This window comes from Microcaecilia unicolor, chromosome 9 (assembly GCF_901765095.1).
Source record: "Microcaecilia unicolor chromosome 9, aMicUni1.1, whole genome shotgun sequence".
NCBI lineage: Eukaryota > Metazoa > Chordata > Amphibia > Gymnophiona > Siphonopidae > Microcaecilia > Microcaecilia unicolor.
The window spans coordinates 163,992,987-164,020,830 of NC_044039.1; the positions used below are offsets into that span (position 1 = coordinate 163,992,987).

The window sequence follows — 27,844 nt, forward strand, 5'->3', positions numbered from 1 at the left end:
GAGGGGCATTAGAGTTTAAGAAGGAACTGGCTGGTGGGTTGTGGGGATGAAAAGGGAGGGGGGGGGATAACTGGGCAATCAGGGATATTGTTTTCAGGTAAGCTTATTAAACCTTTTTTTTTTTTTTTGTTAAGGAACGTCCTTAAATTATAGCAATCAAGATTCCAATGCTGCCCAAAGGGTACAGTATTAACATACAGTTAATAGGCAGCAAAAAGTATAACACTAAACTCAAACATAGCATTATACATAGTGGGAAATATATAATTGCAACCTTCAAATCATTAAATTATTACCCATTTCCTCTGCATCCTGGGACTGACTCCAGCTATACGTGCATATGGTTCCAGGAGACGCCTCAGAGGCTAGGAGCAGAACAGGGAGTTCTCCTGCCATGCACCAAGCTCTCAACTGTTTCAGACGTTTATTTTAAAAATTGTATTTGTATGATATGCGTTTCATTTTTCTTATTTATTGTCCTCTGTTTGAACCCAGATTACGTTTTTATTTCAAATTTATTGGTGATTACTAAAACAATGAGCAACAAAATTTCTTCTATCACAAAATGCCCAAATGTCCAACAGCAAATAAGTGAACTTTACTAAACCACCACTGTTTTCCTCCCATATGCCTCCCCCCACACACACACTCTTCCATCTCCCCACCCTCTCACAACTCCCCTATACCTGTACACCCTCACCCTCCCCCCCCCATGCATCATTTCTCCATGTTCTGCCTGCCAGCCAGCCAGCCACTCCCCACTTAAGGGATTAAGGAGTGCACTATGTAATTGCACGGCTAGGGAACCTAATAAAAAGGGAACCCAGATTTTGAAAATGTATTAATTAATTTTCACCAGTTTGAAGAACAAATGCTGCATTCATAAAAAATCATGCATTTGACTTCTCCACAATGTTAACCCTGATGGTTCTCTGTGCATTTACTGAATCAGAATACATTTTTTGGTTATCAGGCAAGCTTTAGGAATGAATAATTCTGGCTTAATTGATGGGAGTGCCAAATCATTACAAAGATCCAGCAGACATACCTCCAGAGACTTGACATTGCCTGTTTCAAGCAGCCCTCCAAATGAATCCATAGCTCAGCCCTGAACTGCTGTATCAGTACACAGTCCCAAAAACAATGGGGGAAATAAGTGCCCTCTACACTATCACACTTTCTTCACAGCCAAGACACACTCCGCCAAATCTTTGCCACTCTGGTGGGATACATATACATCCTATGCGTAACCTTAAATGGGCCTTCCCTGCAACTGACTACATTTCCACCCTCCTTGTAAGAAAATCATCCAAATCATATTCTTTTCCCAAGTCTTGCACCCATATGTCCACTGTAACCTGGAAAGGGAAGGGTGAACAGTCCCCCATAAGGCCTTGGTAAAAGTCACCTATCAATCGACACTTGTCAATCACAGACTAACATTTTATTCAGGGGCGAAGGCTCCAATTGCACTCGATTATGTCTCGGAAAGCCTTGTATACAATGAAGAGCCTGCAGATACTGAAAGTACTCCGACGGACACAGCCGATAACACTCTCAAAGCCCTCTCCCTCCACCAATAACTGTTGTAGTTGCTGTAGCTCCTTGCCACACTTCTCCAGATACCCAAGGCCCGCCTGCCCCCAGGTTATATTTTTAAAATATTTCTCCTTCAGCAGGTATATAATGACGTTTTACCCTCATATCATCTTACAAATTGCTGCCTACCAATTTCTCTATGCTTAACATATAGCATCCTGTTTTAAGTTGCTGGGTCTTCATATAAGATATTTAGAAATTAGTAATGTCAGCCATTTTCATTTTGCTTGGCTCAACCCCCTCCCCCCCAATTTCCAGGATATTTTCTATTAATTTCATACATTCGTTATAATAACTTCTGAAAATATTCTTTAGAACTTTAACACATGTGGATTGATTGTACACCAATTAATTTATGGGTTAACATGCTTTAAATTGATTTTATGTGTAATAAGGCATGTTTGCACATCCTTTATGTTATGGAAACACAGTCTGTTATTTTGTGATCAAAGAAGCTCACTGCATGCCAGGTTAAGGATGGTTATAATAAAAAAAAAAAAATCTCAGGTAATTACAAATAACCTGGATAGTTGTACATCAAATCTCATACTGCAACTGCCTCATAGAGGCCAGTTCTGACTGAGATGAAGCCCAACGAGGCAAGAGGAAACATCCCCCCATCCCCTCCCCCCAAAAAAACCCACATCCCAAAAAGGAAAATACATTACAAGTAACATTTTACATACTGAACTACATGTTAGTCCCTATACTCCCTCTCCTATCATTCCGCTAACTCTTCCTTCCTCCTTTGTGCCCATCTTACCTATCCACACATAAATGATTACCTCTTTACTTACAGTATTATAGCTGCATCCATTTTATATCACTTTGTTAACATGATTTACTATGTAAGCTGCATTGAACCTGCTAATGAGTGGGAAAGTGCGGGGTATAAATGTTACAAATAAATAAATAATGATTACCATTAACAGGCACTGCTTATCTTATAAATTGAGGGCTTTAGGAGGAAGACATCTTTAATGCTTATGAACCACTACCAACTAGATAATATACCAGAAATAGTTTATACACAATATAGTGGAAAGCTAAATATGATTGCTGTATGGCAACCCGATTATCGAACAGCAGATAACCCATCAGGACAGCATGTCACAGTAGTAGTGGTGCAGGCAGGAATCAGTTCTTGCCAGAAGAGGCAATGAAACTTTTTTTTTTTTTTTTTGGGGGGGGGGGGGGGGGGGGGAGGAACAAGGGAAGAGGCAAAAATATCTTGTGGAGGGGTAGCCTAATGGTTAGTGCAGCAGCCTGAGAACCGGGGGAACTGAATTTGATTCCTACTGAAGCTCCTTTTGACTGAGCTAGTCACTTAGGGGGTCTTTTACTAAAGCACGCTGGCATTTTTAGCCTGTGCTAAAAACAGGTGCACATTCAACGCTAGAGACGCCAATGTATTCCTACGAGCGTCTTTAGCATTTAGCGCGCACCTATTTTTAGCTTGCGTTAAAAAACGTCAGTGCGCTTAAGTAAAACATCCCCTTAACCCTCCACTGCCCCAGGTACAAAATAAGTACCTGTATAATAATATGTAAACCACTTTGATTGTAACCACAGCAAGGCAATATATCAAATCCCATCTCTTTTTCCCTGCCTTTGCTCCCTTAAACTTATTAATTAATGGTGCAAGACAAAAAATTGGTTGAGCTACTGTGTGGCTCCATACTTCCTTTTCTCCTGTTCCACTGCCTGTTGGGAGTATGAAGGAGACTCGGAGATCGTCTGTTAAAGGAAAAAACTTCCAGCTCCCATAGTCACAAGCAATTACCAATACCCAATGGCATGGAAAATGACAATGGAAAATAAATCCCTCAGTTTCAAGTTGTGCTGAAGGGATAACAGAGTTGCATACCTGTAGCAAGTGTTCTCCATGGACATCAGGATCCTACAGCCACAACGGTAGGTTATGGTAGTGGGATGGCGCTCTCTCATCGATATTACCCATAAGTGTGGCTGTAGTACTCCTTGCTTTCCCTGGAGAACCCCAAGAAGTCCATTACATTTTTATGTTGAGGTCCAAGGTAGTTTAATGTGTCATACTGCTGATTAATCACCAAATTAAATTTTTATTCCTAGCTACTGTATCTTAATGCAACTCACTGAGTCACTACTAAAAAAAGTATGAGCTAAACCCAAATCCCCCCCCTACTCTATTCCACTGGCCTTACTAGAGGATGCCACTCTGTCATCTGCAGGACATTAACTGTTACTCGGAGAGAACTTAACTTTGAATTTTCTATTTAGTGTTTGAGGTGTTATTTATAGAAAGTTTGGATTAAATGATATGAAAGAAAGTATGAAAAGCAAAACAGCATGTTAACATTACAGAAATGTACAAATACCTTCAGGACTGCCTGGCTGTTCTCAATTCCTTCTTCCTGCCACGTGTCCAGAACCTTCTCCACAGAGCTATAACCCGTCCCATCATCCAAGAAGGAGAACAAGCAGAAGCCAATTGTGCCCATCATCGTTGATGGGGTAGTGGTGCGCCTCCCGCTCTCAAAGGACTAGAACAGAGGGGGGAGACGGTGAGTTTGTGGAAAGCAGTTTCAGCAAACAGCCTGCTACCTGCAGCTCCTCCTCACTTTCACTTTTACATTACCTGCAGCTATAAAATTCAAACCTGAGATAGCAGGTCGATGATCATGACAAAGCGAGGGACTTCTCATTTTTCATTCTGCTCATTTCTCACACCACGTTTTATAGAAATTCGTGCAAGGCCTAACTGAGGCTGTTTAGCTAGAGCTACTGAAATGTTTCTTATGGACTTCCTGTTGTAACAAAACACCCTCACGTGTTTAAAGACTGGAATTCCCTCAAGGGCAACTGTTTATTAGCATACAAAGGAGAGTTCAGTAACCGTGAACTTCCTGAAATCCCATTTCCCAGCACAGCTTATAAGCAGAGGACCCCTTCTCCTTTTTTAAATAAAAAAGAAATTTCCCATTACAGTAACTATCGCTGGACAGCAGTGCCAGCCCTTCAGATCTCAAGAGACTCAGCTGTATCACTATAAATAAACCACTCTGAAAAAAAAAATGCACATTATGAACTTCTAGAGTCACGTGTGCAAATAGAAATAAATTACATAAAAAGAATGTGTTTGAAACGGACACTTCTGTAACTGTTGGAAAGCTGGGACGCTGAAGGCACATCCTTATGGGGGATCAGTATAAAGGAATACCATCACATTCCAACAAGGTGCAAAGTATCTGCAGACCTTGTATCTAAATTTCACAAAAGGAAAGTACCCATGCATATACCTGTTTTATGTATGGGGGGGAAATGTCACTAGGAAACAGCACATTTAGGTCTGAAAATAAAATCTGTATGAATTATTTAGCTGTCCTGATTTAAGAATGTCTCCTGAAAGGCTTTAAACGCATAGCTGCTATGAAAAAAAAAAACATGTGCATTTTTAGGAACATGCAAGGAGAGCTATTTTCAGACAATACAGTTTACCCAGTTAAATGGATGAATGAACTGCATTTTGAGATGGACATAAAAGGGTGCATTGAAATCACTTCTGATATGAAAATGTTTTAGCTCATCAAAAATGCAAATTAATATAAATATGTAGATTTGAGCACACTTTGTGCTAATGAAGGAAATCATCTACATGTAAAATTACTTTCATGCAGGACGTGCGCTAAAATTAGTGTGCTTTTAGTTCAGGTTTAAAAGCAGATTTTTAAATTTTTTAAAAACTTTTTATTATTATTATTTTTTAACTACAATCCTAGAGATGAATGACAAAAAAATTATTTACTTCCAAGGTACATAAATGGAACTTTAAAAAAAGTGAGGAAAGCATTTGCAGCAAAGATACATGCAATTCAAATCCTACATAAAAGCACATAAACCTTTGGCACACATACACTCCATTATAATCTTATAAGAACCCTTTTCTACATGTACATCAGGGCTGACATGCAAAAAATACTCTACAAAATTGTCCCTAAATATAATAGTATGTAGTGTTTCACATATGAAGGCAGGAGACGGCATGATGTCAAAAAGTTGAAGTCGTTCCCCCCCCCGCAGCTGTCATATTGGTGACACCAAAAAACTATCTGTTGCTGCATGCTTGTTGGTAGCATTTATATTAAATCTCAGTTATAGAAACATGCTGGCTTGTGCAGCATACGGATGTACAGAGAGGAACTGTGAGAACGAAATAACCTTTCATTGGTTAGACTAGTAATTAGTTCTAAACCGTAATGTGTGTATTTTCGAGGGGCTGATTATAGGGACACCCTAGCACTGTGACAGGGGAGACGGAGGATGGCAGGCTGTGACCGGGGATTGAAGGTGGATGCGGAGGCTCAGCGTGGTGACCTACCAGCTCCAGGGCATTTATCCATTGCTGGGTAGGGGAAGGACTGTAGCTCGGCTTCAGGGGCTCTCTGGTTTATTGCTGTATAACTCCGGGGCAGCGTGTCACCGAGCTGAAAACAAAGTTTGAGTTCCACCGCGCCTCCCCCCCCACAGCTTCTTTTGTGGTCAAAGTTGCTATTGTTTTTAATGTAGAAATACCTTTATTGTCATCATAAGCAAAAATAAAGGCATATAGCACAGCACTGAAATCCACAATCCCCTTCACAGCACTGAAATCCTCTCCCCTTCACAGACCCCTCAAAAACTCCCCAAACCCCCCTCTCAAACTCCCCTTAGATCCTCCCCCCCCCCCACCACGATCACCTCCTAAAACAGAATGTAAAAGCTAGGGGTTTAATAAAACAATATAAACCTCAGAAGTCCGGTATCATTTGCCATTGTTTTGGCGTCACCAATATGGCTGCAAGCACTGCCCACTGGCTTTAGCACAGATATTGAGCCAGATAGGCTCATGCTGTCTCCTGTTATCAAATCTCCTTGATGTATACTATATTTTAGAACAGCAACACATCTACACCTCAGAAAATTTCCCCGTAGGAATTTTCATCTGCTCTAAGTCACATAGAACACAACTAACATCTTTTGGACTTGAGTCATCCAGGAGCACTTGATTGTGGAGACTTATTTGATAGACATTTATGCTTCAGTCAAGGGTGCCTGCTAGTAATTCCAAAAGTGGTATTGTGTGTAAAAATTGTGGGAGTAGGGAAGGGGACATTAAAAGCTAACGTGGGGGGGGGGGGGGCTGGCAGCAATATGGAAGGTTTGCTGGGTGTGTGTGACACAGCTCAAAGTTTGCCTAGGGAAGGGGTCCTCAATTCCAGTTCTCGAAGGCTACAACCCGGCAACCAGCCTGGCTTTCAGGATTTCCACAACGAATACGTACAAAATTTATTTGCATTCCCTGCTTCCATTGCATTCAAATAGATCTCATTGTAGAATTATTGAAAACCAGGCTAGGTTGTGGACAGAGGACTGGATTTGAGGACCCCTAGGCTACAGCATCTAATACCCTTAAGGCTGGCCCTTTGGCAGCTGCAACAATGGGGGTGATTTTATAAATTTTTTCACATGTAAAGCCATATGGACTTATGAAAACACCAGGGGTTAGACACATGGAAGTAAATGGGGTGAGAAAACACATGCTTTTATGTGAGGCACGTGTAGATGTGTTCTTGTGTGGAGCACAGAGTACGATCTTCATAAAATGCACACAGTTACACCACTTCCAGAGATTGTGTAAATGTCCACTGCTTCAGTCATAAAGTATTGCCACACTGGGACAGACCAAAGGTCCATCAAGCCCAGCATCCTGTTTCCAACAGTGGCCAATCCAGGTCACAAATACCTGGCAAGATCCCAGAAAACTCAATACATTTTATGCTGCTTATCTCAAGCAGTGGATTTTCCCCCAAGTCAATTTAATAATGGTCTATGGACTTTTCCTTTAGGAAGCCATCCAGACCCTTTTTTAAACCCTGTTAAGCTAACCGCCTTTACCACATTCTCTGGCAACGAATTCCTAGTATTTTATAAAGACACACAGGCTAAAAGTAAGCACCTTTTTAATGTCTTACTCTAGGCAATCTGTTATAAAATTATGCTCCACATGCATAAGTGAATTGTCAGTGGCACTATCTAGATAAAGCAACTGAAAAATCTTATCGACCACCCCAGCACTATCTAGACTTGCCCTGGCATTTCCTGCTTTACTCTATGGAAAGCCAATATTCAGCAACTATTCATAAAGCTATATGGATTCATTCAAGCCACTGCCAGTCAGCAGTCTCTGTGTATTAAAACTACTCACTATATGGAGAGCTGTACCAAAAATATGTTAAATACTTCAAAACAGTGGCTGGCATTTTGCTGAAAACAAACATTCTTAATTCTCTGAATGGCAAATGGCTCTCCCGCCTACTGACAAAATTTGCCATTTCTGAAGGCGGCTTCCTAATTAGAAGACATATGTACACCCTTTCAAATCTTTCACATATACATAAAAAGCACTAAATATATGTATACATCATTCCATTTTATTTATTTATAATTGTTTGATATACCACCTTTAAATCTAAAAAGGGATAGCTAAGCAGTTTGTAATTTGAAATAAATTATATATAAATTAGAGAAAAGAAGAGAAAAAAAAAGGTTACAGTTTGAAATAAATAATATAAAAATAAAACAAAGAAGAAGGGAACAGAAAAGAAAAGAAGAAAGTATAATGCCAGAAAGGAAACCAGGCAAAAAGAAAATGAAAGGGAAGAATAAAACCAAAGAAATTTTGTGAAATTACTTAACCTGAGGCAGTGGAGTTATTTCTACATGGTGCGGTTGTAGCGTACGCACCCCTGTCCTCAGCCGGGCAGCGGCACTCATAGGCTGCCTGTGGCCTGCACCAGGATTTCCTCTCTGAACCGTCCTGCCCCTTCTGACATAGCTTCATTTTGTGAAGACGGGATAGTTGTCACGGTTCAGAGAGGAAGTCCTGGTGTAGGCCGCAGGCAGCCTATGAATGGCAGTGCTGCTGCCCTGGTGAAGACTGCAGCAAAGATGATTAAGGTACCCGGGGGGTTCGGGGGGGAGGGCTGCATGGGAGATGCACCCCCTTTAAAAAAAAAATCTTGAAGAAAATGCTAACTGAAAAAGCCAAACTTTTGATGGCATATATACATACAGTGGGGGAAATAAGTATTTGATCCCTTGCTGATTTTGTAAGTTTGCCCACTGACAAAGACATGAGCAGCCCATAATTGAAGGGTAGGTTATTGGTAACAGTGAGAGATAGCACATCACAAATTAAATCTGGAAAATCACATTGTGGAAAGTATATGAATTTATTTGCATTCTGCAGAGGGAAATAAGTATTTGATCCCCCACCAACCAGTAAGAGATCTGGCCCCTACAGACCAGGTAGATGCTCCAAATCAACTCGTTACCTGCATGACAGACAGCTGTCGGCAATGGTCACCTGTATGAAAGACACCTGTCCACAGACTCAGTGAATCAGTCAGACTCTAACCTCTACAAAATGGCCAAGAGCAAGGAGCTGTCTAAGGATGTCAGGGACAAGATCATACACCTGCACAAGGCTGGAATGGGCTACAAAACCATCAGTAAGACGCTGGGCGAGAAGGAGACAACTGTTGGTGCCATAGTAAGAAAATGGAAGAAGTACAAAATGACTGTCAATCGACAAAGATCTGGGGCTCCACGCAAAATCTCACCTCGTGGGGTATCCTTGATCATGAGGAAGGTTAGAAATCAGCCTACAACTACAAGGGGGGAACTTGTCAATGATCTCAAGGCAGCTGGGACCACTGTCACCACGAAAACCATTGGTAACACATTACGACATAACGGATTGCAATCCTGCAGTGCCCGCAAGGTCCCCCTGCTCCGGAAGGCACATGTGACGGCCCGTCTGAAGTTTGCCAGTGAACACCTGGATGATGCCGAGAGTGATTGGGAGAAGGTGCTGTGGTCAGATGAGACAAAAATTGAGCTCTTTGGCATGAACTCAACTCGCCGTGTTTGGAGGAAGAGAAATGCTGCCTATGACCCAAAGAACACCGTCCCCACTGTCAAGCATGGAGGTGGAAATGTTATGTTTTGGGGGTGTTTCTCTGCTAAGGGCACAGGACTACTTCACCGCATCAATGGGAGAATGGATGGGGCCATGTACCGTACAATTCTGAGTGACAACCTCCTTCCCTCCGCCAGGGCCTTAAAAATGGGTCGTGGCTGGGTCTTCCAGCACGACAATGACCCAAAACATACAGCCAAGGCAACAAAGGAGTGGCTCAGGAAGAAGCACATTAGGGTCATGGAGTGGCCTAGCCAGTCACCAGACCTTAATCCCATTGAAAACTTATGGAGGGAGCTGAAGCTGCGAGTTGCCAAGCGACAGCCCAGAACTCTTAATGATTTAGAGATGATCTGCAAAGAGGAGTGGACCAAAATTCCTCCTGACATGTGTGCAAACCTCATCATCAACTACAGAAGACGTCTGACCGCTGTGCTTGCCAACAAGGGTTTTGCCACCAAGTATTAGGTCTTGTTTGCCAGAGGGATTAAATACTTATTTCCCTCTGCAGAATGCAAATAAATTCATATACTTTCCACAATGTGATTTTCCGGATTTAATTTGTGATGTGCTATCTCTCACTGTTACCAATAACCTACCCTTCAATTATGGGCTGCTCATGTCTTTGTCAGTGGGCAAACTTACAAAATCAGCAAGGGATCAAATACTTATTTCCCCCACTGTATATGTAATTCTACCTACATGTCTATGCCTCCTTTGATATCACTCCTTTTCTTGCATATACTTTTTTTTTTTAATAGTTCCTTCTCTTGTGTATACCATCACACATATCTACTACTACTACTACTATTTAACATTTCTAGAGCGCTACAAAGTGTACGCAGCGCTGTACAAACACAGAAGAAAGACAGTCCCTGCTCAAAGAGCTTACAATCTAATAGACAAAAAGTAAAGCATTTAAATTTAAAATATTTAAGCAGTCAAGCACAAGAGAACAGTCACAGAAGGACTGAAGATGTTGAAGGGTGGTCAGTGTGATTAGGTGTAACTCTGGTTGGAGTAGTGGGAGAAGGTGATAGAAGAATAGAAATGGGTGAGGTAAAAGTAATGAGTGGGTTGATAGGGAGGTTATATAAGACATGTCACTCTAGGGGTGGGTGGGTAGAGGGGTAGGGTGGGCGGGACTAAGTCTAAAGCAGGAGAAGGTATTCTGTGCAGCCTAACTGTGAGATGGAAAATGCTCTCTGAAGCTGCTGCTATAAGTTGTTAGTTTTCTCTCCCTGAAAGAGATCCAAGCCAAACCCACGAAGTTCAAACTATATCTATGCAGTGCTATATTTATTTTATAAAGGCCCAGTGTTCATCGTTCCGTTTATAACATACTACCCCAGTTTTACATGGATGGGCCTAATGTCTGTCTAGGCACTGACAGTGCGGCTGCAGCAGGTTTTACAGAACATCTCGTGGCTTTTTGCTGAGATTCAGAACATTCAGACCTCATCCATTTGTTTCAAGGTAATCCTGCAGACATTATTGTACAGATCTGTTCTATTTAACTACTTTAATAAGGACTCTGCAGTATGTCATACATAAACAGGGCAAACAGTAATACTGTCTGCTGCTGATGAAAAAAAATCACAGATGCTTGGGTGACTATAAGTTAATTATTGGCACTTGCTGGCCAAGCTGTGGAGAAGGACCAGTGTTGTCATTGACCGAACCACCAGCTCATAGCAAAGTGGAGGTGCTGGTGCCTCTGGCAGGAGTGGGACAGTGAGATTAAAAACAAAAATACCATGCTGGGTCAGACCAATGATCCATCAAGACCAGCATCCTTTCTTTGACAGCGGGCAGTCCAGGTCACTTAGAAGTACCTGGGAGATCCCTAATCCCTAGTAGGAAAATCTTTTTTTATGTTCCTCACTTCCAGATCTAAATCCAGTCGATACATATGTATCTGTCTGGCTAATAATTAGTTATGGACCTGTCCTGAAGCACCTGGTCTAATCCAGTGACGTGGCTCAGAATGGACGGACTCCCGATGGAAAAATTAAGATGGGCTGCTATAATACTGTCTCTCTCATGTGGGAACTTGGGTGGGGAGGGGACCAGAAATCAGTAACAGAAATATGAAGGCAAAACTGAACTGGAAATCTCAAGAAGTTAGATTCTGCATGTACAACAACACTAGAGAAATAGAACTATTATTAATAAATTTGGAATAAAATGCCCTTTTTTAAACTTTGTTGTCTGAGCATTTTATTTTTCCATTCGCTTTGGTCCCATTGTCTTTTTCTGCTTTTCTCTTTTTTTTTTTCTAATTCTCCTTCCAGGGTCTCTTGTCCATTTGGCATTTCTTCTCTCACTGTGCCCACCATCCATTTTGTATCTATCCTGTCCATCCTCTCAAGTCACTTCATTGGCTCCCTATCCGTTTCCACATACAGTTCAAACTCCTCTTACTGACTTACAAGTGCATTCACTCTGCAGCTCCTCAGTACCTCTCCACTCTTATCTCTCCCTCCATGGGAACTCCATTCATTGGGTCAATCTCTCTTACCTGTACCCTTCTCCACTGCCAGCTCCAGACTCTTGTTCCTTTTATCTTGCTGCACCATACGCCTTGTATAGACTTCCTGAGTCAGTACGTAAGGCTCTATCTCTGGCCGGCTTCAAATGTAGGCTAAAGGCCCACCTTTTTAAATCTGCTTTTAACTCCTAACCCCTGTTCACTTGTTCAGTACCCATGTATCGTTATCGAATTGCCTTCGATATAATAAATCAGCAGCAATTCAAAATCATTAGACAACTCCCAAAGAAAGACTACAGGCTGCAGGACAGCACAAAGTACAAACATCTCACCTGCATGGAGAGATGCCTCTTCAGCTGCCTGTAGGGTGTGGAAGCCGATGGTGTAAGGGGTTTACCATTTTTAAACACTTCATAGAAGAATTCTTGTAGGCTCATGGTGTCATCTTGACCTGCATTCTGGAAAGCATCTTCAAGCACCTACAAGAAATTACATAAAACCGTCCTGAAATTTAAATCGCATTAAGCTTTCAAAACCTACTAGAAAAGCTCTCATGTAATCCAAACAAACTTTGGCTTTTTCTTCAAAAATGTCACACCTCCCTCATTATAAATGTAGTAGTTCATTTAAGGTTAGAAAGTGGTCTAACTCAATCCCTCAAGACACTGAGCCAGTCAGGGTTTCAGGATGCCCATAACTTTGCATAGATCTGTATGCACTGCCTTCACATTATATTTTATGCATATCCATTGTAGGCATACTGACACCCTCACTGGTTGGGTGTGTCCTAAGGGCTGAGTTGGGAACCACTGGCATAGGGGTGGAACGCAATGAATGCATTTCATGCTGGATAAAGATTATTTCATTTTATGCAAGAATTCTGGCCTATTGATGTTTAAAAGCCAATGGCATCTGAAGGCCTCCCATGCCACAAGGGGCCCCAAGCATATACAAAGCTAAAGGAGACATAGCCTACTAGTGGGGTTTAGGACCCTTTCTCAGCTCATCATAACAATAGTGGCAATGGCAGCAGAACAGTACCAACCACACCAATCACTCTGGCCAGCTGTGGGAATGGTAGACATTCAAATCTATCTTATCCATATTCATTAGAGCAAGGCTCAACAAATCCTGGGTGCCAGGTTGCCATGGCGCCTAGAAATTGGACAGTGGCACTCAAGATTTCACGTCTGCAAATTTTGCTTCCCGCTTTTGTGCTATGATGCGATTTAGCTCTCTGTAAGCTTGAGCTGCGGGATGCAGAAAGTTCGGGAAATCTCGTAGGACTTTGAAACCATGAGATCAGCCCAAACTTTCTGTACCGCACAGCTCAAGCTTACAGGGCACCAAATTGCAGTGGGGGAATAAGATTCATATTGTTTCCTGTGTGAATGTATTTTCTAAGGAGAGGGAAATAGGTGGCAGTGTATGAGAGAGACTGGGTGATGCCTGGGGGGGGGGGGGTATAACAGATCGAATGACTGGTGGAGACCCAGCCTATAATCATAACATGAAATAAAGAGGCAAATTGCCCCTTTGTTTCACCTATCAAGGGGGTTCTGTCACACAGCGGTCAACTGGCTTTGGGAAGCGAGACTGCTGGCTTCCGTCAGCAGGGTGGACTGACCATACGGGCAACTGGGCAGTGCCTGAGGGCCCACAGGCTCTCTCCCCCCTATAAACTACAGCCCCCCCTGAGCCTCAGTGGGCCCTCCTCGGTCACACCTTGAAGGGCCCTGATGGTCTAGTGGCCTCTTCAGGGGCAGGATAGAACCCCCCTCTTTCCTGCCCTCTGCCGCTACTCTGCCCGGTGCTGCTGCATTTTCAAAATAGCTGCTAAGACTTCCCTGTGGCAGTCTCTCAAGACTGCCAAGACCCGTAAAACTACCGCAGGAAGTCTCAGCAGCCATTTTGAAAGTGCTTTTCCACTAATCTGCAGATTAAAGATTTTTGGGTTCATAAAGCCCTTCCTGAACTGCAGCAAAAAAACATTAGAGGTTGCCCTACGGAGTAGTAGTGGAAGAATTTATGCAGCTTTACTCACCCAATCAAACATGTAGCTCTCTGGGAAGGGGAAGTGGGTGAACACTACAAGGAGAATGGGGCTGTATATTTAAACAGCTATTGGAAGTATTTGAAGTGAGTAATGTGGTGGAAAATGGTTACAAAGTGTTGTACCAGTCGATTACATAAGATAAATGGCACAGTGAATGCTTCTTGATGGTGAGGATGTGGAAAACTGGGTACCTTTCAATATATTTGATGGCAATGCCCTAAAAGTACAAAACTTTGGGGGTGCAGGAATTGGTCTACTTCAAGGTATCACGGGGGGTAATGATTTACAATCTATGTAATGCTCTCTGCTTTGTGTTTGTGCCTAGCATGTGCATTCTCATATGTGGAAATTGATAGCCAGTGTTTTCATGGCTGGCCTCTTAGTGTTGACGGTGGCATGGAAACAACTGGCACAGGTGTTAGGAAAAGTGGACTATATATATTTAACATCCAAACTCACTGAGCTGCGAAGATCAAGGCTACAAGTGTTTCACAAGGTGTGGAACAGTTGTGAGAAATGGAAAGAACTTCCCCATGGCAGAATGAGATCTGAATATTGACGATTCACATGGGCCTCTCTCTGGCCTGTTCCCCCTGACTAGGGTTTATACCCGTAGGAGAAATGATTTCACCTGGAAAAGAGTGGGGATGGGAAGGGTGGGAGGTTCTGACTGAGTGATGTTTTTGTTGTACAAGATGATTTATGTCGCTCTGTTTTCTTTGTTTTTATATATTGTGTATGTATAATGCTCCCCACCAATAACTGTAAGATTGTGTGGGTTATAATTTATAAATAAGTTGGGTTTATAATCAAACTCCTGGACTCTGTCCATCCCCTGAGCTCTTTTCCTTCCTTGTGTGCTATTATGGATCATCAGCAGAGCAGGGCATTAACCTTGGTGAATCTTAGCACTGAAGCATAAGTGGATCTTGGATGGGCCACCCTCCCTGCAGATGTTTTCATGTGTGTGTAAAGCTGCGGTTTGTTACATTTCATCTTTGACAGCTGATTTGTACGACCACCTGAACTTCCGGAAAGCACTAAAAACCAACCTGTTTATAAAGACATACCTATCCGACCCAACCTAAATGCCTAAACCTCGCAACACAACGAAATCAAAGCTCGTAATAGACTCTACACAACTCATCCTCTCTACGATTCCCCAATGTGTCTATAACTCATGAACCCTATTCGTCTACTACAACTCTCTGTATTTGTTTCACTACCGGAAATGGTGATTGCCTCTACGGTATTATGTAAGCCACATTGAGCCTGCAAATAGGTGGGAAAATGTGGGATACAAATGTAACAAATAATAAATATGGGATGGTAAGCATTCAGAACCACCTGCTGCTAACATGACTCATCTTATGGCTTTTCTACTGGTGCATAGTTTAAGCGTCTCTCTTTGGTTTTGTTATGGTGGTTTGCTATTCTGTGAAGAAGAAAAAAAAAAAAAAGAGAACTGAAGCAACCTATGCCTCCAAACGCTCTCACACAGTGCTTGTTCTCCACTTCTGTACCTTTCAACATTGCTATGAGCAGTCAGTTTGAAATTGACAGAATGGATGGCAACTTGTGGGCACATCTCCAAAGCCTGTCATAGTATAACTTTATCTGTAGCTAGGAGAACGGTTCACCAGTAGAGGGTCATATGCACAAAGCAGAACGTTCACAAATGATGCTATTCAAAAAAATTCAGCTTCAGTTGGAAAGAGGGAATTGGTTCAAAATATATCAGATCTAAAAGAAAGCATGCACTCTCTCATGCACAATGTTATTGGAGTGAGTGAATTAGGCATACAGAGCCATTTTTGTTTCTTTAGAAAGGCACACTCGCCCCCAGTCTTTACTATGCTGATCAGCAGGCATAGCATTAATGATAAAAGAATATGGAGCCTGCAAACAGCATGCTACCAGGGCTGTTGGCCCCTCTGAGATACATGATATAAACACCAACTATGCTCAGTAATCCTTGTTTTGAACAGTTGCTTTCTTGTGCCTATATATAGGAATTGACAAGGCCAGATACTGTTACCACTGGGAAAAAAAACTAAATAAACACTTTGACCTATCAATAAATGGGCATATGGAGCACCGGATGCAATGGTAGTACCTCTTCAATGATGTTCCTGAAAATCGACAGGTACGAAGCACCCGTGAAGCAGACAAAATAAGCTCTGAAAGCCAAATAATGGTACATTGGAAAACAATTAAATGTAGAGGCACTATGATTCCAAAGTCTTTTAATGACGGAATAAAACTGAAGTTGTTATTTTTTGCTGTTATAAAGGTAGGTAGGTCGGAACAGGATGTTCCAGCCTTGGAGGCCTAATGCACTTCTACCCAGGCATGTACTTGCCCCTCACTGGTTCTCCAAAGATTAATTTGACAAAGTAAGCACTTAAGCTCCCTTCTTGCACTTTGTCCTTCACCTGCCTTTACTACTGCACTGTCCCAAGCATGATTACATTAGGTCAGTTTTGTTTGCAGGGTTGGCCCAACCATTAGGCAGGACAAGGCAGTCACATAAGGAAGCAATTTGGGGACACCAAAGAGCAGTTGCAGTGAAAGCAAAATAAGTCCCGACAGCGAGACCTAGAAAGAAAAAGGAAGTATTTTTACTAAAAAGGAAGGGAGGTGTTGGTGGTATGGGGGAGGGCCAAAGGGCTTGACAATTAGTAGGGCGCCAAACTGAATGTTTGCCTAGGGCACCCAATAACTTTCACACTGGCACTATAAAGATATTTCTGTTCATGTTTCCTCTGAACATTCCCTTCTTGCAACTTCATATTATGGCCCCATCTTGAATTTTCACCTTCCTGTATTTTACTGAAGCCTATTGTCAATTTCTATCATATCTCTCTCTCTTTCTCCAGCAAGACTGTTCTGAATGTTTTACATGTTTCTTTGTAGAGTTCATTTGTGGGCTTTATCATTTTAGTAACCCTTTCCTAAACTGTTTTCATCCTCTCAACGCTTCAGCCTTATAAAAGCTACAGCCTTCAGAACTGGGGTTTCACCGTTAACCTATACAAGGGCAATATGAGCACCTTGACCCCGGGAGATGATAGTAGTGCTTCTAAAAACAGAGCATACTGTAAGCTTCCTCACTTTGCTTTTATTACATTAATTTACCCGCCCCCACCCTTTACAAAGCCACGCAGCAATGCCGACACAGCCCATTCACATTGAATGGGCTGTGTCAGCATTACCGCACCAGCAGGCACTAGCAAGACTTTGTAAAGGGGGTGGGGTGGGGATTAATGTTAAGTTTATTGGAAGTCTTAATATACCACCTTTCAATAGCAAAGTGGTTCACTATACAAATTAGGAAAGGATTTAAAAGAAAGCTACAATCGATCAATAGGAAAAGGAAGAAAGGAGAGAGCCAGTGTTCCCAGCTAATCCTGGGACTGAAACAATCACACATCACAGTACGTTCGAGAGACAAGGTGGCTTTTCAAAGCTGCTTGGAAACAAAATTGATTTTACTCTCTCAGGTGATGAGGGAGGAATTCCATTCTAAGGGGCCCAAGAATGAAAAAGCGGTGCATCTAGAAGTATCAGGATGATGGAAGATAGAGGATGGTAAGACTAACTAGTTAGGTTTTTGAGTGAGGTAGGATAATAGGAGTGCCATGGGATAAGAAGGTCCAACAGGTAAGTGGGAATGCTGATATGAAATGCCTTGTGAACTAAGACTGGCTAGCTTAAGGTCATCTGAGACGATTATGCCTAGCGATTTCTTATTTTACAGTTTTCAGATTTTTTGCCGCTAATGGATGTGTCCCAAATGCTTGTTTTTTTGGTTTTTTTTTTTAATATCTAACATATGCACATATACTTTAGCACTGAAGCTCATTTTTCAGATCATTGACCATTCCTTCAATTTTTCAAAATCCCCTTCAATAGATTTCACCACTAACATGCCTCTGTTGCAGATTTCTCTCATCTGTAAGCAGGCAAATTTTTCAGCCTCCTTAGCAATTTCACTAAGACATTGAGGGCTTCTTTTACAAAACCGCCATGCGGGAATCGCAATCGTGGCTTTGTAAAACAAGCCCTGAAAATAATATCTTAAGTATCCCACGGCTCCGTAAGCTGATCAAACAAGCCCAAGAGGAAATAAAATCACTACCAATCATTGTTTTAACCATAAGCTGCTTCTGGGGACACACCATGCCGTGAACTTGGTTGACACAGCAACAGTGTTGAATTCACACAAAAAATAAGCTGCGAGATAAAAACCATGTCCAGGCACTTGCAAGATTGGCTGTCTTTGTCGTTCAATGAACCATCCTTCAATAGAAGTTAAGCCATTTAACAACTGGCCTAGAAACAGTTGTCTCAGGGATCACTTGCGGTTTATCAAGTGCTGAAAATAAAAATAAAATACGTAGTGTATACAGCCATCTGCCAAAATAAATGCCTATTTAGTACAAATATCTCCTTGGGCCAGATATACGAGGCATGAGGACCGCTCCTTGGTACATGCAGTCCTGCAAAAGCTGTGTTCATGTACTTGTCCCTGTTATCTTTCACTCTCTACTAGAGAAGCTGGTCACCTTGAGAAGTCAGAAATCAGTATTTGCCACATGAGTGGACCTTGTCGTCGTCTAGTAGTATTGACAAAAGCAAGATAACTCCTTGGGTGAAAACATCATCTTAACTTTACGTACACAATGCTGGAATTTGTGTTAGGATTTACAATTCAGGAAAAGGACTTTGTGAACAATACTTTGAAAATCCTCAGTTCAGTATGCATCAAAGCTAAGAATTATTCAGAAAGGAATAAGGAATAAACCGAGAAGATCAATGCCTCTATGAATCTACAGTACTACCACACCTTGAGTCTTGGGGCTCGTTGCAGTAGCACGACTGGCCTTGTGGCTCAGTGGTAGTGTAGTACACTTTGGGCAGTGTCTCCAAATGAGTTAGTGTTGTATATACTGTGACAGTAACCTCCCTCCTAAGCCAAGGTATGTGCAATATGATCTCAGTCTCTCAAATATACTGCTAACGCTCGCTGTAGAACTTGCATCGTGCCAAAATAGCGCTTCTTTTGTGTATAGGAAGCCTTTTAATAAGGCCTGTGACACTCAAAATACATATTTCTGCATCCTTCTGCCACATTTACGGTCTCAGACTGTTTCTTGACACTTGAGGATTTTCTCTCTCTCCATACGTTTCATAGAGTAATTTAACTTAGGCCTGTTTCTTCCAGACTCTACTGGTCCCTCCCCATTTAGTCTCTAGAAATGTTGCCTTGCCTTTCCCTGTACTTAGTCTTTCTTATACTTTCCAGCATCTTCCATCCTTGCCCTCTCCCACCCACACCAATGCCCACCCCCCAGAACTGGCATCTTCCACATGCACCTGCACCCCCATGAGCCAGCATCTTTCACCCTTGCCCCCTCCCCTCCCTGAACTGGCATCTTCCACCCGCACACCCCACCCTGAGGTCCAGCAGCTATTTTTAAGCCTTTCCTCCTCTCCCCAATGTTCTTCCAACCTTCTCATTCTGTACCAGCAGCATCAGCATTCCAGGCAGGCCACTCCCTGAAGCTTTTTTCTGCAGCTCCCGCCTATGCGGGGGCAGGAAGTTGCATCAGAGGAGGTGGGAGCTGCAGAAAGAAAGCTTCCAGGATCAGCCTGCCTTGATCGCTGACACTGTTGATAATGGATGAGAAGACTGGAAGAGTGTTGGAGGAGGAGGAAAGGAATAAAAAGTTGGTGGAGGGAAGGCCCGGGTGAAAGATGGTTGCCAGTTGGGGGGGGGGGGGGGGGGGGCATGTGGCGCAGGTGGAAGATGCAGCATATCTCTGTAAAGTGAATCCTCATGGGATCCCCGTGGCACCCCTGTTGATTTAATGAAAGAGTAAACACTTCTGTTATCAGTTTCTTTCATTATCACTACAATATTTGAACAGAGATGCCAATGTGACCATATAGTAAGAACCTACAGTAATTTTACATGAGAAGCTTGCTGTTGTCAGTGAGGATAAAGATCTATGTCACCCAAATTATAAATAGTGATAATTACATAGTAGATGATGGCAGATAATGACTGTATAGTCAATCCAGTCTGCCCAACAAGATAAACTCTTAGCATATGGTATGATGAAATATAATATATGCATACTTAATCTATCCTTGCCATTTTCAGGGCACAGACTGTAGCAGTCTGCCCCGCACTAGTCTTGTTCTACAACCTACGGGGTAATGTTGTTGAAGCCCCACTCCAACTCATTCAGATCCGTCCAGCCAGGATCAGGGCACAGACCATAGATTAGCTTAGCTAAAGAGCACCAGTAACATTTTGATTTGCAGACAGAACCAAAGAAAACATCTTAAGAAACTCTAGTCCAAAATGTGCAGCAAAATGAATATGCCTGATAAAAACAAACCTAGATGCATAGCATACTAATATTAATAGGTTTCCATAAGACAGTGTAAATAAGTGGGGAGACCAGTGCAGGGAAATGTAGTGCGACAAGCGGGATATCAGACTACAAAAAAACCCCAAAACAGCAGCTGAATATGGATTTCAATAAAATCTAATATTAAAGCCCTTTTATTTATTACCCGCTTCAAGCAATGGAGGCTAGTCCGGTATTTTAGGATTAAATGTTGAAAACCAGTGACAAGCCTGTAGTTCCTTGTGTTTTAATCTCACCCTCAAGCCCTTCAAATGCCTGAACTGGACCAGAAGTTCCACCTCCGGTCACTGTGGCACACTGGAATGTTTACCTCTCTTTCAAGGTTCTGGAAGCCATATTGCTCACAAATGGAGATCAGCTTTTTTCTGTTCAGAAGACCATCTCTTGTGATCCCCAGATCCTCACAGATGACTTGAAGCTTCTCTTCTATCCAGTCTTGGGATGGTGAAAACAAATTTTGCGATGCACTTAAGTCATCTGGATTCCAAAATCTCAACTGACCTGAAGCAAAAAGCATAATCAGACATAAATACATGGCAACTGACTGCATATTAAACAGGATTACACACAGACCGTTGCTCTAACAAACGGTTTCCTGATGCAAATGCTAAAAACATTTACTCTCGATACATTAAACTAAAGGGATGCAAATTACCGTGGTGTGATAAATGAGTGCAGACAGAAAAAAAAAAACCCTGCATAGTTCTACAGTAACATGCTACATTTCTCTGCAGAAAGGTGGAAATTATTCTCTTTCTGCTTTCCTGTCAGGGCATGAGCCAGTCCCTGTTCAATACTTAATGCTGAACAAGGATGGATTCATGCACTGATAGCAAAGTACAAAGGAAAAGAATCCCCTCTCCCCTTAAAGGAGATTATCGGTTGGGAACACTCTGGACTAGGAACATCCTCAACTAGAGCACCCTTGACATAGTAGCATCTCAGTAAGCCATCAAAAAAAAAAAACTTACCTGTTCTGGGTGAAGCATCCCATGGCACCCTTTTCCTCTACCATCACCTGGTACAGTATATGTTAGAATGTACTTCTAGGGATCAGTCTACCAAATAAGGGTGTGTTCCTTTATTTGGCAAGCTGACCTCCAGCATGCATGTTCTGATGTACCACATGGGGTCATCAGGTACTGCCATGTGCCAGGAGTGTATGGGCAATGCCCTTGTCTCCTGGCTTAAAGATGGGTTGTGGGAGAGAAAGCGGCTTTGTCACCCATTTGGGCCACCAGGACTCGTATAAGGAGACATGCTGCACAAGGGGAGGAGTGGTAGGAGGGAAACAAAATTGGGCATGGAGGTGGCGGGAAGGGAGAGAAGGAGAGATGCTGCATGGAGGATAGAAGAGAAGAATAATTATTGGACATGAGGGGGAAGGGAGAATTGTTGGATGTAGGGTGGGGTGGAGAGAGGGAGGGAGAGATGCTGCACAAGAGGGGTGAAGGACAAGAGAGGAAGGAGTGTTGGACCTGGAATGATACAGTGAGAGATGGTGGACAATGGGAGAGAGTGAGAGAAGAGGAAAAAGAGAGGGAGCGATGTTGGACATGAGTAGAGGAGGAGGGAGGGAGATGTTGGATCCAAGGGCAGAAGGGAGTGAGGGAAGGATGCTGGATTATGGGTGGGAGGGAAGAGAGGGAGAAATGCTGAACCACAGGAGAGGGGACAGGATGCTACTACTACTATTTAACATTTCTAAAGCGCTACCAGGGTTACGCAGCGCTGTACAATCAAAGCTGAAGGGGAGGAATTCCTTCACCCGTCCTGTGCAGCATCTCTCCCGCCCTCTTTTCCACCCCACCCTATATCCAAAGTATTCTTTATTATAACAAAATCAAATACCTTTTCACACAAATTTAAAATCCTTTTCAATCCCAAAACCCTACATCAACAACTTTAATACCCACTCCCTGGGATATGCTTGAACAAATCACTCTCCCAGACGAGAATATTCTTATCCTCTGTAAAAGCTCTAAGTTCCATAACAAAAAATCTTCCACGACAGGGCTGAAGTCCAAAAGATCCAAACAAACAGTTGTATCTTGATCAACAAAAACTACATGCTTCTTCTGCAATTCAAGATGTCAAACACGCTTACCATCAGATGAATAGTCATTACATGGCTCAACGAATGTACCCTAACCAGCATACCAGTTCCAAAAAAATTCTTGATCTTCAGTTGCATTCACTTCAGTCCGTCAACAGAAGACAACCGGAAAGCACTTGCGTCACTTGCCAGGATTTTAACAGAACATGTGAAACTGAACTTCTACAGAGGACAAGAGTATTCTGTTTTGATGGGTTAACCAAGGGTATGTATTTAATCTGTGCTTTGTTCAGGTGTATCTCCGGGGGTGAGTATTAAGGTTTATGATGTAGAATTTTGGGATTGAAAGGGAATTTACATTTGTGTGGAAAGGTATTTGATTTGGTTATAATAAAGAATACTTGTTATATTTTTGGTTATATATTTTATTTGAATTATATTTTTAAGAATTGTATATTGTGATATTTGTTTTGTTGATTGTTCTGTTTGGAAGCCCTTTTTTTGTATTATTAAAATATGCACAAGACCTATTTGCATACAATGTAAGAAATGGATGTAAATTAATCTCATGCGTACTCATTGTGGAAATCTTGGAAACCCAACTGGGATGTGGACCTCAAGGATTGTGGTTGTCCACCCCTGAACTAGAGGATATAAGAGACATGATGGAAGGAGTAGGAAAAAAAAATCTGTTTTCTGTTCATTTTGAATATTTTCTTCCAAGCTGTGGAATTTTTCTCAGTTCATTTAGAACTTTTAACAAAAGTATAAAAGTGTATTACATTAACACAGAAATCAACTTTATGTAGAAACAGAGAAAATAATGGCATATAAAGATCATACAGCCTACCCAGACTGCCCATCTGCACTACTGATCAGGTCTGGAGACTGCACCTTCAAAAGGATATAAACAGGAGGAAGTTGGCTCAGAAGGCATATAGGGACAGACTTAAAGATTTAAACATATATACTTTGATGGGAAAGTTGGAGGGGGAGACGTTCTCTTTCCTTTAGTCGCAGCAGATGAATCCAGAGACAGGTGGGTTGTGACCATCTACCAGCAGGTGGAGATAGACAGCACCAATTTGTACTCTGCCTTATTGGATGGTGTGCTCCTGGAATCCTCAGTATTTCTCATAACAAATCACAGGAATAAAAGGTAAAACGTATCTCCTTCCACACAGACCCCCTCCACTGGTCATAAACACAGAATCTGAAAACTACTAATAGAGAAACTTTACAAACATGCAGCCTGTACCCCTGTGGACTCCTGACTCTAGCCCAGAACTTGTATCTTGTCTCGGGTGGGACTCTGGATTCATCTGTTGCAACTAAAGCAAAGAAAATTTATCAGGTAAAATAAAATTTTTTGTTCCTTAGCGTCAGCAGCAGATGAATGCAGAGACAGGTGGGATGTTATCAAAGCAGTACCTACAAAGGGCGGGGAGTCGAAACTCCCGCTGCAAGCATGCACACTCCAAACACTACCTCCGTGCGTGTCGCTACATCTATCCGATAATGTTTGGCAAAGGTATGCACCGACACCCATGTTGCTGCTCTATATATTTCATCTAGAGCTACTAGGCTAGACTTTGCTCATGAAGCTGACAAAGCCCAAGTGGAATGTGCGTGAATCCCCGCTGGTGGTGCGCTACCCGCTAGCACATAAGTTGACACAATAGCTTCTTTAACCCAGTGGAATTCATTCATAACCTCCACAGCAGAAGAAACCATCACACATCCAAAAAACATAACTGGGAAAAATCCCCCTGATATTGGTCTCTGCAAAACGAAAGCAGAAACAGAGGCCGATTCAGATGAAAGGATGAGACCACTTTGAGGAGAAAAGGACAATATGGTCCATACAGTAACCCCCGCCTCTGAAAAAACCAAGAAGGGTTCCCTAGAAGAGACAGCCTGAATTTCTGACACTCTTGTGTACGGATGAAAACGCAACCAGAAAAAATGATTTCAGCGTGGTCTACCGCAATGGCTCGAAAGGCATCCCCTGCAAAGATCGAAGCACCAAATTAAGGTTCCACGCAGGACTAGACCAAGATACCACAGGATGTAGATGCGTAACCCCCTTAAATAAACTGGAGAACATCAGGATGAGATGCCAGCAAGGTGTCTGAAACCTGTCCGCGATAACAGGCGAGTGCTGCCACTTGCACTCGTAACGAGCTGACTTACAAACCCTTTGTCAAACTCTCTTGTAAGAAGGACAAAATCTGTGACAGAGAAGCATGACAGAGACCATGCTCTGTCTGAACAGGACTCAAACACACCAAACTCATGCATACGCTGCTGAGGTAGACTGCTTCTTAGCGCACAGTAAGGTAGCAATCACCTCGTTTGAGTACCCCCTCTTCATCAATCTCAACCTCTCAAGAGCCAGGCAGTAAGAATAAAAGGGGGAGAGATCTTCCAAAACCAGCAGACCCTGGCACAGAAGGCCCCTGCCTGATTGAATCAGCAGTGCCACTAAGTCCGCACGTTGCGGCCAGTCTGCAGTCACCAGCAAGACTTGACCTGGATGATGCTGAATCCGGCGAAGCATTCGTCCGATGAGGGGCCACGTGGGAAACACGTAGAGAAGGCTGAAGACAGGCCATGGCTGAAGGACAGCGTCGATGCCCTCCAACCCGACGCACCATCTCTTGGTGAAAAACCTGGGGGCCTTTACATTCTTGTGAGTCACCATGAGGTCCAACGTTGGGGCTCCCCACTTTTGCATTATCAATGAGAAGAATAGGTCCGAGAGCTCCCACTCCACCTTGTTGCGACTAAGAAAGTCGGTTGTTATGCTCTGTGTTCCTGCTATGTGGGCTACCGACACTTGGGAGAGATGACGCTTCACCCAACTCATGAGTAAATCTATTTGCATACCAACAGCCCCTGGGACCACCTCCAACATCGCTGCCATGGACCCTAGGATCTGCACATAATCCCATGCTCTGGGTGCGGGAGCCCGCAGCACCCTGTAGATCTGAGACTGCAGCTTGTCCCGGTGTTCATCTTGCCCTGTACTATGTCGAACTGTACCTGAGATATTCGAGAGATTGAGCAGGCTGTAGCCGACTTTTGTTCAAGTTGATCACCCAACCTAGGGACTGCAAGAGCTCCATGACTCTAGCTGTGGCCCTCAAACTCTCCCACTGACAAGATGCCCTGATGAGCCAATTGTCCAAGTACGGATGAACTCGGATGCCCTACTTGCACAATGCCGTAGCCGCCACCACCACCGCCGTCGCCGCCACCACCACTATCATCTTTGAAAAGGTTCATGGGGCTATTGCCAGGCCGAAAGGGAGAGCCTGAAACTGAAAACGATGCACCAGCACTGCAAAGCAAAGCAAACGCTGATGGGCAGGCCAAACAGGGACATTTAAGTATGCCTCCTTGAGCTCCAGTGCTGTGAGAACTCTCTCGGTCGTGCCGCGATCACAGGTCAGACTGTTTCCATAAGAAAATGACAAATCCCAGTCGGTACTTTTTGCTCTCCTTCAACCGTGAGTTGGCTGGACCAGCTTTCCCTGGAGGATGAGGCTTGTCCTCTGGTAGACGCTGAAACTTTGAGTTCCTTTGGTCCTTCACCAGTTTCTCCAAGTCCTCCCCAAACGAGAGGTTGCCCTTAAATGGCAGCCTACCCAGTCACTCCTTGGATGCTGCATCTGCTGACCAATGGCACAGCCACAACAAGTGGTGTAAAACAACAGCCAGGGAGATCTGCTTGGTCGACGTATGAAGTAAGTCATATAAGGAGTCCACCAAATATGCTAAGCCAGTCTTCACATCTGGAAACTCTGAAGGAGGCTGAGCTCCATCCTCAAGTATGGCATCAGCTGCCTGCTGGGCCCACAAGAGGCACACGCAGGCCACATAAGAACTGCAGACCACTGCTCAAAGAGATAGAACCAAGACCTGAAAAGACAGCTTCAAAGCTGATTCCGGGATGACAGAGGAACCTGGATTCACCAGGTTTACCCCCTAAAGCTGGCACTGCTCAGCCTAGCACCCCAAAGCTTACTGAACCAGAAATCTAGAACAGAAGCTGCACCCAGATGAATCCAGGAGCAGGAAGAAGACCATCCACTCACCTGCTGGAGATAGAGAATACTGAAGATTCCAAGAGCACACCATCCAATAAGGCAGAGTACAAAATCAGTGCTCTATTTCCACCTGTGGGTAGATGGTCACAACCCATCTGTCTCTGGATTCGTCTGCTGCTGACGCTAAGGAATAGAGAAATTTAAATACCTTCATGGTATAAATGCACAGGATGCAGCCCTGTATTTAAAGAAAGCTCTGAAATGTGGAGTCATAGGACGAAGGTAAGAGCCAGTAAACTTAGAAAACAAAATCTGGAAATATTTCTTTACAGAAAGGGAGGTAGATATGTGGAACAGCCTCCCAGTGAGGGTGGTCAAGACCAGGACTGTATATGAATTAAAAAGGCATGGAACAAGTACAGAGGATCTCTGAGGGAGGGGAAGACAGCACTGCTTCGTATCTGGCAGCTTGACCCAAAGGTGACAGGTTCACCATTTTGGAACAGGGAACACACAGAGCAGAACATCCTAGGATTGCTCCTGTCTCCCACTAACCAGTAGAGATCCGTTTAAGAGCCTCTTCAGAAAGTGGTTAAGTGCATCTGCATTATCAGCAACATGTTTACTGTTTGGTAAAGGTATGCCCTGTGCAGTAAAGCACATGGGCAGATGCTGGCCATACTCCCCAACAGTTACCGCACAGGCTTTACAGTTACCATGAGTTAATTTTTGTAACCAACATGTGGCAGTCGCAAAACTCTACTGCACTTTAGTAAACAGGCCACTTAGTGTATGCGGAATTATAACATGTATTAACCTAGAAAGTAATGTGTTTAAAAGTTAATGTGCCAAATATTTTTTTAATTGATTAAAAAAAAAAGTCAAACTTAAGGGGAAAAGAATGAAAATATTTCTGTGCACATTCCTGCCAAATACCTGACTAAAATGGATAGAACCATTTTTACTTCTCTTGCAAAGTTTTTAAGCAGTTTGGATGCTAGAAATGTGCTAGCAGACTGTCTAGCCTAAATGTTTGAGTATTATACTATGAAGCATCCTGGGATTCTGTTTATTAGAAAGGTGCTTATGGAATAAGGAGACAGGTGATAGTATGGGTGTTATTGTGTGCATTTTTATAAACCTTACTG

The 27,844-nt window shown here is 42.9% G+C and overlaps 1 protein-coding gene across 7 annotated transcripts in view; it reads right to left on the reverse strand.

The window, feature by feature from the left end:
• The window catches only part of NIN (ninein), a 213,649-nt gene that overhangs the window by 80,179 nt on the left and 105,626 nt on the right, over nucleotides 1–27,844 (reverse strand). For 6 of the 7 annotated variants that reach the window (XM_030213934.1, XM_030213931.1, XM_030213929.1 and 3 more), the window contains exons 6-8: nucleotides 20,899–21,089; nucleotides 12,422–12,568; nucleotides 3,957–4,121 (exon numbers count right to left, since the gene is read on the reverse strand). In XM_030213934.1, coding sequence (XP_030069794.1) covers nucleotides 3,957–4,121; nucleotides 12,422–12,568; nucleotides 20,899–21,089 — 503 coding nt within the window. Of the gene's footprint in view, nucleotides 1–3,956; nucleotides 4,122–4,237; nucleotides 4,334–12,421; nucleotides 12,569–20,898; nucleotides 21,090–27,844 lie in introns of those variants that run through there. The other variant, XM_030213933.1, reaches the window with a different exon arrangement.